The sequence below is a fragment of the Neltuma alba genome, unplaced genomic scaffold, assembly GCF_004799145.2.
Source record: "Neltuma alba isolate B1F8T4 unplaced genomic scaffold, ASM479914v2 tig00007970_pilon, whole genome shotgun sequence".
Taxonomy (NCBI): Eukaryota; Viridiplantae; Streptophyta; class Magnoliopsida; order Fabales; family Fabaceae; genus Neltuma; species Neltuma alba.
The window spans coordinates 19513-30650 of record NW_021634916.1 but is presented as its reverse complement, the minus strand read 5'-3'; the positions used below and the strand labels follow the sequence as shown (position 1 = coordinate 30650).

The 11138-nt window shown below is 34.5% G+C and overlaps 2 protein-coding genes across 2 annotated transcripts; both read left to right on the top strand.

Moving 5' to 3' along the window:
* Nucleotides 1–953: 953 nt before the first annotated feature.
* Nucleotides 954–2695, top strand: LOC114753530 (transcription factor bHLH18-like). Its single transcript, XM_028942213.1, has 5 exons — nucleotides 954–1035; nucleotides 1121–1193; nucleotides 1291–1653; nucleotides 1754–2149; nucleotides 2296–2695. The coding sequence occupies exons 2-5, from the start codon at nucleotides 1149–1151 to the stop codon at nucleotides 2368–2370; spliced, it is 879 nt and encodes a 292-aa protein (XP_028798046.1). The 5' UTR covers nucleotides 954–1035; nucleotides 1121–1148; the 3' UTR covers nucleotides 2371–2695.
* Nucleotides 2696–6472: 3777 nt separating this feature from the next.
* LOC114753524 (cation/H(+) antiporter 15-like) lies at nucleotides 6473–9155 on the top strand. The gene is made up of 3 exons (XM_028942206.1): nucleotides 6473–6661; nucleotides 6771–7799; nucleotides 7899–9155. The coding sequence occupies exons 1-3, from the start codon at nucleotides 6473–6475 to the stop codon at nucleotides 9153–9155; spliced, it is 2475 nt and encodes an 824-aa protein (XP_028798039.1).
* Nucleotides 9156–11138: the final 1983 nt, after the last annotated feature.

Sequence of the window (11138 nt, the reverse complement as noted above, 5' to 3'; positions counted from 1 at the left end):
GTACACTTGAATTAATATACGAACGATCATTTTCTGATTGCTTCATTTAATTTTAAAAAGGAAAAGAAATGAAAACCATGATCGATCACTTCCGTATGGTATCAGTGGTCTGCAAATCCGAAAATCGGAATGAATATGGATGGAAATGTACTGATGAATTGCGTGTAAGTATCAACTGGAAAGGTCAATTGTAGATTCATGGCTGGTTTAATTTTGATAAGGATAACATTTGATCTGGACATTATCACATATACGATTGTATAATACTTTAGGGTTCCTGTACGTATATTTTTATATTCATCATAAAACCAGGAAGTAAATAAAAAGGTATGTACTCACCACACACGTATCTATGTGTGCAAAAACAAAAAATATGTGTGTACATATATTGCATGTGCTTTCCAAGATATATATATATATATATATACTCCTCCGGTCCTTAATATAGGACCCAATTGTTGAGTTAGTTTTGGTCCTAAATATAAGACCCATTTATCATATTTATCAATTTTCTCTAAATTACCCCTATAGATACTTCCTCAACCATAATCAAGTAGAAGAGGAAGATGGGGTATTAAGAAAGATGATTATGGTATTTTAGGAAAAATGTGTCACATTTCTTATAATTAACTAACTTACCTAAATTCCTTAATCTAATCAAATTAGTTAAATGGGTCTTATATTAAGGATAGGAGGAGTATATAGCATGGGTTGCTTATTAATTTAAATTGTTAATTAAGAACTGTACTGTTACGTATGTGAATTCAACGATCAATTATTTAATATCACTTCAATTCGTCAAAACATACAGAAAGAACGCGCATGGACTAACCAGCGTCCATTTAATTAATTTGTGGAGCAATTAAACGCTACGTGTAAGAATTAAGCTTAAGCACGTCATATATGACTGAAATGTAGCACATATATATAGAGAGAGAATTGAAGGTTTATGAAATCCTTAAGCTGCGTAGATTAATGAAGCATACAAACCCAAATGGCCACTATGACTATGCCCTAGTCCTCTCTGCTTGATTGGTATGTCTATATGAATGATTAAACGTTTGTTTAGGTTTTCATAATTTGGAATTTATACCATCCTTTGACTTCGAGTTTTGAATAGTTGAAACAGATCGATATTACAAGCCCAAATGGAATCGATGGAGGAATCCTGGGAAAGCTTGTTCCAGGATTTGGTAATTCATCAGACCATGATTATTTTATGCCCTTGATCAATTGTAATTAACACTTGTTGACATAATCTGATCAGTTTCTGAATATACATGTTGACAGGCAATAGCTGGTGATTTCAGTTTTGCTTTTGGGGCTCATGAATTGTTAGGCAGTGCATCACATGAGAACTTTGGAACTAGTTGGAATAATAATAATAATAATACAGATACCTTCAACTCCGAAAATGGCATCATCACGAGCAATCCTTCAAGTTCAAATTCTGTCTTCATGCTACAAGACAAGGCTTCTTTTGATGACCCTTCAAAGGGGTACTTGCAGATTCAAACAAGAATTAAAGAAAGAGGCATGGCGGAGGGTAGAAACACTCGAGAACAAGATCACTTACTTGCCGAGAGAATAAGGAGAGGAAAGATCACCCAGCACTTCATTGCTCTTTCAGCCCTAATTCCTGGCCTCAAAAGGGTTAACTTTATCAGAACATAACTATTTCACTTGTTTATAAATCACTCAAATCCATGTTGCTTGTCTTCTTTCTGAACATATCTCTTTTTTTTTTTTCCAGGCGGATAAGGCTTCTGTGCTGGAGGGAGCTATAAAGCACGTGAAGCAGCTTCAAGAACAAGTGAAAATATTGGAAGAACAGACGAAGAAGAAAACTGGAGAATCCTTGGTGTTTGTTAAGAAGTCTCAGCTGATATCTACGGACATGTCGTTTAATAATTCATCAGACAATATCAAAAACTTCCTTGATCCCTCAGAATCTCATAGAACAGTAGCAGAAGCAGATGTTGAAGCAAGGGTTTCAGACAAGAACGTGTTAATTCGGGTCCAATGCGAGAAACAAGAAGGAATAATGGTGAAGACAATTAAGGAGATAGAAAAATTCCACTTGTCTGTGGTAAATAGCAGCGTGATGCCATTTGGGACTTCCATTCTGGACATCACCATCATAGCTGAGGTACATTTTGTCATTAATGTAAAATTTAATTGTTAATTTGTGATTAATAAAACTCAGAATGGAAATTATATGTCACTTGTTGCGTTATTGGAGAATAAGAATCTAATTAATCTGATTTTAGATTTGATTATGTATTATTATTGCAGATGGAGGATGAGTTCAACTTGGGCGGGAAAGAGCTCGCTAGAAATCTCAGGATGGCACTCTCACAATCAATGTAACTTTACAGCTGCGTTTGAATAGGAAGGAAATCTTCTAAAAATAGTACCAAAAAGTTACTATTTCCTCTGGTTTCAAATGTACAATCCATTTTATAGTGCAAATTATATTACAAAATAAGTCTTACATTAAGGATATGAGGATGATCTTTTAAAGTTCTTCCTTGTAAATGTTGATAGTGCAACCGATGGCACTCTTAGAACTCTTGGATTGGTCATTCACATTGGAAAAATATAGGATTTGATGATTTGATCATGGTTTTTTTCCTAAGAAACTTGTGGAATTAATAACTTGTAAATCTGCAACTTATGTTATTATTTTAGTTTCCAATACTTTCTGTCGTGTGATTCGCATTTGGTTTTTCATGAGCTTCGTGCAAGGTTGCCATCCAATTTTGAAATGTTTCGAACAATATTTGTATAGATAGAATCAAACTATGCATATATTGTAAAAAAATTATTGCACTTGTTAAATGTATGCTGACAAGAATATTCTTATTCAAAGGAAATACACGAATATGTTTTTTCAACTAGTTATCAATTATTAATGAAAAGTTTGACATAAATATGCTTAGAAAAAAGAAAATAGAATAAAAGAATGGCAAATCAATTATCAGTTAGTATTTAATTTCACATGGCACCGATAAAATTGATAGATCTATCAAGTGTACTTTTTTCTACTTCTTGACGGCGAGAAAACAAATTAAACCAACCTTAAAAGCGTAATATCATAAATGCCAAATTTGCGTCTATACTCCCATGTCTCAATTATTTGATTTGTCGAAAATCGGTCAAGTAATCATTTTTCAAATTATATTTGGTTTGAAAAATAAAATTATATATACTCTATCGCATTAATTATTTGTTGTCCTCGGAGTATTGATAGAGTACGTAGATTTACTATATTAATTTTCATATCTCAATTTGTTTGATGGATTTCAACTTGGTATTAAATATGCAATTAGACGTGTCAATAATGTTCATTGTGGAATAGCTGTATCTACATCGATCTTTTTGTCCATATTTACATTTTACGCGAAAATGCCAGTCAAACTTAAAATTAAGTCAAAAATCAAGTTGCCATATATAATTCTGTTTTAAAAAGCTAATAAAATTTCTTTATTGATACAAATAGTCTTATTAAACTCATACTCATTTTAAAATTTTTCCCATTAAATTAACTCAACTTCCCTGTTTATGTGCTCCACTAGTTTCTTTAACAGTAAAATATAACAAATTAAACTACAGCGGTAGGATACTGTAATAAATAATATATAACCTAACCTTTCATGTAACTCAAATTCCTGTTATATTAATGCATGATACAGTGCGTGTTTTGAAAAATTGGAATTGTATTGAATAATTGATAATGGCGAATAATGCAAAAAGTGAAGTTAATAATAAAGCTATGAAACAGATTAATAGAGCAAAGTGATATATAAAGGGACAATATGGTGGGGTTTATCTCATATCCATACTGTTGAATTAGATAATAGTAATTTCATTTTCTAACAATAAAATAAAAGTTTAATTTGTATTATTTGAAATAATGCGCTTATCTAAGCCTCTCGTCTATGTATTAATCATTTAAGGAGAGAATTTCGTATTAATGTAGCTCCTTAAATTGAAATTATGGATACGTTTGGTCCCCTTGCTTAAATATCTATGTCTTAGCATTATTTTGAGTTTGTCGAAATTATAACGCAGCCCCTTTAGACTTTTTTCTTTCTGGCTTCGTAATTAAATCCCTGACAACCCTAATGAATCGGTATTTCGCAAATGGAGGGGCACAACCATATATAATGACCATTTTCATTAAAAAAACCTACAACTAGGGTGAGTATCTTAATTGTGGTTTTAATTACTAAAGCAGCTGTAATTAATATGAATATAAAAATGTTGGCAAATATATATATATATATATATATATATCTCTTTGAGGCGGTGAGCAAAAAGTGATACATACACATATTAAGAGGCCAATTCATGTTAAATATTATATATAAGTTGACTAGCACACTGTATTGATTTTGAGGTAAGAGAGTTAAGTTATTGTCTAACGATCTGATTATCTGTACCAATTAAGCTTCTGCATTGGCACATGTCATTATGTTTCAATGCATTGGAAAAATCTCTTCACTGCTCAATCACACTGAAGGGAACTATAATTAATGAAGAATGGAAAGCATAAAACACCCTTTAATTAGGCTTTAATATTTCAATTTGGTAGTGCCGTTGATCGTGCAGGAAAGCTTGATTAACATCTTCCGCGTGAATTGCCAGGTCAACGTTCATAAGATCTGTCAAACATAGTACTCCGCGTGGATCCATATATAGACGCGCGAGCGCGCGGGCGGGGCACATATTTTATATTTATATATTGTTTTGTTGACCACCGTGAGCTTCTCTCTGTTTACCAATTCACACATAGAGTCTTTTAGTATAATATTACGATCCATGTAGCTGACTCAAGATGGTGAGTTAAGATTTATTATTGTTATAAATAGGGATATAATTACAAATTAGTTAAATCAAAGCTATCAAATGGTAAATCAATATGACATGGATGATTAGCTGGAATACGTCAAATATAGATTATTTTCAATTAATCTCATAAATGCCACATTAATATACTATCTTGAATCATTAATATAAGAACTAGTTGATATTAGATTTTGTCCTAAATATAATACCTCAATCCATTTTATCACCCATATTTATAATTTATTCTTTAAAGTATCCCTATTGATTACACATAGTAAGGGTAGGTTTTCATCCAAAGATAATCATGATTAAAAGCATACTTTAAGAAAATCAACTTATATTTATTACAAATAATTAATTTAGGCTAAAGTATACATTTAGTTTTAACTTTATACAAAGTTTTAATTTGATCGCTTGATTTTAAAAAGCATACATTTGGTCTTTTAATTCTAAAATTGTTAGACATAGATTATGGTTTTTTTGTAACAATTACAGTTATTTTGAAAATTAAACTTAATATGTTAGCATGTGAAAATATTTTATCAACATTTAAGATCTCAATGTCATTATTTTTTTTGTTAACAATTTTAGGATTAAATGACTAAAAGTATACTTTTTAAAGTTAAAGGACAAAATTGAAACTCTTTATAAAGTCAAATGACTGAATATATACTTTAACCTTTAATTTAACTAATTTTTTTACTTATTCAAATTAGTTAAGTAACTTTTATATCAAGCATCCACGTAGTATTATATTTGAAACTGCAGATGCACTTTCACTCTCACCCACGTACACGGGCGCATAGGCGCATATGTATATATACTCATATATAAGCGGAAGTTGAAGTCTTGAAGATACAATTTAATATAATGCGTCGTAAATACTATAACGTGCATTGTCATTTTTATTGACATGTGTGTTTGCGTGTCTATACACATACATACATACACTATATGTAGTGGCCCTCATATATTTACATGATTGATTAATATATGAATTTTTTGTCAAAAATTTTATCAAATTAATGAAATAGAAATCAAACTAATTCAAGTTCAAGTAAATAAAAAATAAATCATACTAAATTTGTTAAAAACAAAAAAAAGAAGATAAATTAATCAAGATCCAGAATTTTGAATTTCCAGAGGAGCTTGACATATTGCGTGCTTATTCATTTATTATATACATTAATTTATTTTACTTTTTCTCATACAAAAGTATACTTACATCCATACAATACAAGTGGTTATATTGCTTGTAATTTGTCGCTGGCAAAAAATATATTGTTGGTCTGCTTAGTAAAATGAGATGGAAACTGATTTATTTAAAAATATTTGCTGTCAGTGGTGTCAAATGATGAAAAACCAATTCAGTTAGGGAGAATTTGTTAATCACTTCCTTTTCATAGACTCGAGATAGGAGGATGATAGTGAATATACGTGTGTTAGCTATTTTCTGTCTAATAATGAAACAAACCCTGATATGTCTTTGTAACAATTAATGCATTCGATCGTTTACCGATTTTAATATATAAGTCGAGGGATTGTGATTCCTGAGTCAGATTTTCGGAAAGATTGTGATTCCTGAGTCACAAGAAGCCAAGGAAAGTAAATTATTATCTACATGGCAGAAGCAAAAGCGTGTTATGTTGAAGAGGTATTTAATCCTAATGAGATCTGGAAAACGGGCTCCATTTTGACCAAATACGCCCCCCTATTGTTTCTGCAAATTGCTTTCAATATCTTCATCTGCAACATCTTTCACTACATTCTTAGACCTCTTCATCAACCTCGTCTTATCGCTGAGGTTCTTGTAAGTACACGTCGTAATCATTAATATCATGATATTGAGTTGAGCATTTTCTTACTTATATTCTAATTAAATAAACATATATCATGGTTCTATGGATGTTCATGTGCAGGCCGGTATGTGTCTGGGTCTTTTCTCAGCTACAGACAACATAATGGTTCGTTTGCTCCTACCTTCGGAAGGAGTCATCAACCTTGAAACATACGCAGCTATGGGCATCATGTGTTATTGCTTCCTTAGTGGATTGGAAATGAATTTAGATGACATTCTCAAAATACAAAAGAAGAAAGCCGGAAGCATTTCCATTGCCATTTCTGGTATCATCATCCCAATGTTGATGGGATTGGGCTTCTATGCTCTAATAGAAAAACTTTACCAAGAGCCGTCAATTTTGATATTTAGAGCGGATAATCAATTCAAAGCTAAAGCTTATTTGTTCTGGAGTTTAGCCCTAACCATTACGAGTTTTCCTGTGCTTGCTCGTATTCTTGCTGATCTCAAACTCCTTTACACCGGCCTAGGCAAAGCCACCTTAACGACAGCCATGATTAGCGACACCTATGGTTGGCTTTTACTCATAATATTAATCCCATTTGCAAATAACGATGTGCAGGCCTTTTGGTCGGTGTTGGGTACGATAATGTTCATCGCTTTCTGCATCTTCGTATTGCGCCCTGTCATGACGAAATACATTGAGGGGAGCAAGAATGAAGAAGAAGATACATGGGATAATTCTTTGTTGCTGGTGGTGTTGATGGGGACTTTTGCTTGTTCGTTTGTTACAGATGTACTTGGTACGCATTCTATTGTCGGGGCTTTTGTGTACGGACTGGTTTTACCTCATGGGAGGTTCGCTGATTTTGTGATGAGGAAGTTGGATGATTTTGTTTCTGTGGCTATGTCACCTGTCTTCTTCTTCCGTTCTGGCTTAACCGTTAACTTCTTCATGCTTGCCCAGCAAAAATATTGGCCTTGTATGGTCCTAATTATGTTCTTGCTATCCATCCCAAAAGTTGTAAGCACTTTGATAGCCACCTTTTTCTTCGGTGTGCCCATTCGAGATGGTGTGGGTATTGGACTCCTCCTCAACTCTAAAGGCGTCTTGGCCATCATAATTCTAAACACGGCTTGGGATAGAAAGGTATAAAATTATATAAAATTAAATAATCCTTCTTACATGTACATCTATATATTCTCTGGTTATTCATATAGATCTTACTAACTGAATCATCGTATGCAGATTTTGTCCGTGGTAGCATTTTCAATTATGGTGTGTGCAGTTCTCATGATGACAATCTTGGTGCCTCTTTTGGTTAATGCAATATATAAACCAAGAAAAAGATACGAGAATGTCAGGTTAAGGACCATTGAAAAGTTAAGGATGGACTCGGAGGTCCGAGTTATATCTTATGTACTCAATATTCGGCAAGCTACAAGCATGGTGAACGTCCTAAGAGCATTTAATGCTACCAGAATTTCTCCATTACACGTGTTCGGAGTTCATCTTGTTGAACTCATTGGACGAGCTACTGCACTTTTTGCTTCCCAAATAAAGCGGAACCCTGCAAATAATTCTGAACTGCAAAACCTTTCCCATTCACAATTATTGTCAGAGAACATTAGCACCATCTTTAAGACTCTAGCAGAGGCATGTGCTGCAGTTAGAGTCCAAACTCTTGATGTTGTTTCAAACTATGAAACCATCCACCGGGACATACAAGACTTGGCAGAGCAAAAACGAACAGCTTTAATTCTCATGCCTTTTCACAAAGAACTAGACGTAAATGGTGATCTGGAGACAAGTAATGATGATGAAGTATGCAGGAACATAAACCAGAATGTTCTGCAAGATGCACCTTGCTCTGTGGCAATCTTTGTGGATCGTGGTCTTGGGTCATTGTCCAGAATCAACTTACACATTATGATGATCTTCATCGGAGGGCCTGATGATCGTGAAGCCTTAGCCATTGCTTGGAGAATGGCCAGGCATCCGGGAAATAAGCTCTCAACGATACGAATTCTTTTGTCTGGTGAGGCTGCAGCAAAAGCAGAAACATCAAACCACGATGAAATTCAATGGCTATCTTCCGCAGCAGAAGATGAAGAAAGCCAAAAGTTGCTAGATGAAGAGTGTATAGAATCGTTCAGATTCAAAGGGGTTTATAACAATGATTCTATAACATACTCAGAGGAGGAAGTACACAACAGTGAGGAATTCATGTCACTTCTCCATGAATTAGATAAAGACGACTGTGATTTGTACATTATTGGACGAGGGAGGGGTGGGAACTCGGTGATGTTTTTAAATTTCATGGAATGGTGTGATAACCCAGAACTTGGAGTTATAGGGGACATAGTGACATCAAAGTCTTTCGGTTCTCGATCCTCCTTGCTTTCTGTCCAGCAATTTGGATCTAGAGTTATGATGTTTGGGGATAGAGATGTCCCCACAAAGACTGATGGAGGAGGATCTGAGCCTTTTGTAAACACACTATAATATAAATTACCATTTTGAGTTAATGAATAATAGTAACTCTTAAATTTTGAATTAGCCAAAGTAAAATTTACTTTAACGGTTTCAAGTCTAAACATTTTGTTTCTATTCTTCTTCTTCTTCTTCTTTCCAAACCCCAATACATACAGATATAGGAATTCCTTCTGTTCTTTTGTTGTCATTAAATGTCTCTACTTATAATTATGAATTGGGCATCTCGCAAACATGGGAGAAAAAGTGCTTACTTGGCTCCATAGGTAGATCTTTAATTAACGACTGACACAATATTGACACAAAATTCAACAAATTCTCCAAATCATTTCTGTAACCATTCTATGAAACACGAGTAAATCTCATGCATGTTTTTGTAGGTGAGTACTCGGTTTAATGTGTAAAGCAAGATCTGTTGTTCCTTGTAGATATCGAAAAACCCGTTTTAAAGCTTGCCAGTGGACATCGGAGGGACAAGTTAGGAACTGACTAAGTTTATTTACGGCAAACAGAATGTCTGGTCGCGTGTTGGTCAAATATTGTAGAGCTCCGATGGCTTGTCTGTATCTTGTTGGGTTAGGTAGAGCCATGCCATCATCTTTGGAAAAATACCGGTTTGTCACCATAGGAGTAGGAACCGGAGATGATCTATCCATTCCGAACCTGGTTAGGAGATTAAGGATGTATTTTTCCTGCTTAAGGTATAGCCCTGTCTCATCGCGATAGGCTTCTATTCCAAGGAAGTGATGTAGTTGACCGAGATCCTTGAGAGCAAAGCAAGAATTCAGTTGCTTGATGAACTCACTCAACACTTTTGAGGAATTGCCAGTGATAATTATGTCATCCACATAGATTAGAACAAAGAGAACAAACTCTTTATGTCTTATAAAAAATAATGAAGTATCAGATTTAGAGTGGACAAAACCCCAGCTTAACAGAGTGACTCTCAATTTTTCAAACCAAGCTCTAGGAGCCTGTTTAAGTCCATATAGAGCTTTCTTTAACAAGCACACATGATCAGGATAAATCTTGGACACAAAACCTTCAGGTTGTTTCATAAGCACAAAATCCTGTAGATCACCATTTAGGAACGCATTATTAATATCTAGCTGCCTTATGTGCCATCCAAAAAAGACCGCAAGTGAGAGAATGAATCTAAGTGTGGAGGTCTTTAGAACAGGGCTAAAGGTTTCATCAAAATCAATTCCAGGACGCTGTTGAAACCCCTTTGCTACAAGTCTAGCCTTGGGTTTATGGATCTGACCGTCGGCACTAGTTTTGAGCTTGAACACCCATTTGCAGTCAATTAATTTTCTGCTGCCATTGAAAGGAACAAGTACCCAGGTTTGGTTTCTAATGAGAGCATTATACTCATCAAGCATGGCCTTTCTCCAAAGGTGTGATTTCAATGCCTCTGTAGCATTACTAGGTTCTATTTCAGAATTAACATCAGTTGTAACAACACCAATGTAGGGAATTTTCGGTTTATGAATACCTGCTTTGCTTCTTGTGATCATATGATGCTGAATTGGTGTTGTAGAACGTTGTTCTGACTGTGGTTCTGCTTCTTGAACAACATCATTTGGATTGACACTCTCACTTTCCTGTAAAGTTTCATTAGATGATGACAGAGTGGTGTGGTTTTGCTGATGGGGTACTGTTTGTGCAGCTTGAAGAAAAGAGTCACTGCTAGCACTAGGAGCTGGAGAGTCTTCAGAGCAAGTTGGTTCACTTGGACAAGAAGAGGGCAATGCCGAAAGAAAAGGTTTAAAGAAAACCTCTGGTTGAACAATCTCTTCAGGTATGTTTCTTTTGTTAATGAATCCTGCAGCAAAGGGAAAGTCATTTTCATTAAATACCACATGTCTAGATATGTAGATTCTTCCAGTAGGGCTTAAACATTTATAACCCTTATGTGCATTGCTGTAGCCAATAAAGACACACTTCACCGTTCGAAACTGTAGCTTATGGTCATTATAGGGCCGTAGACAGGGA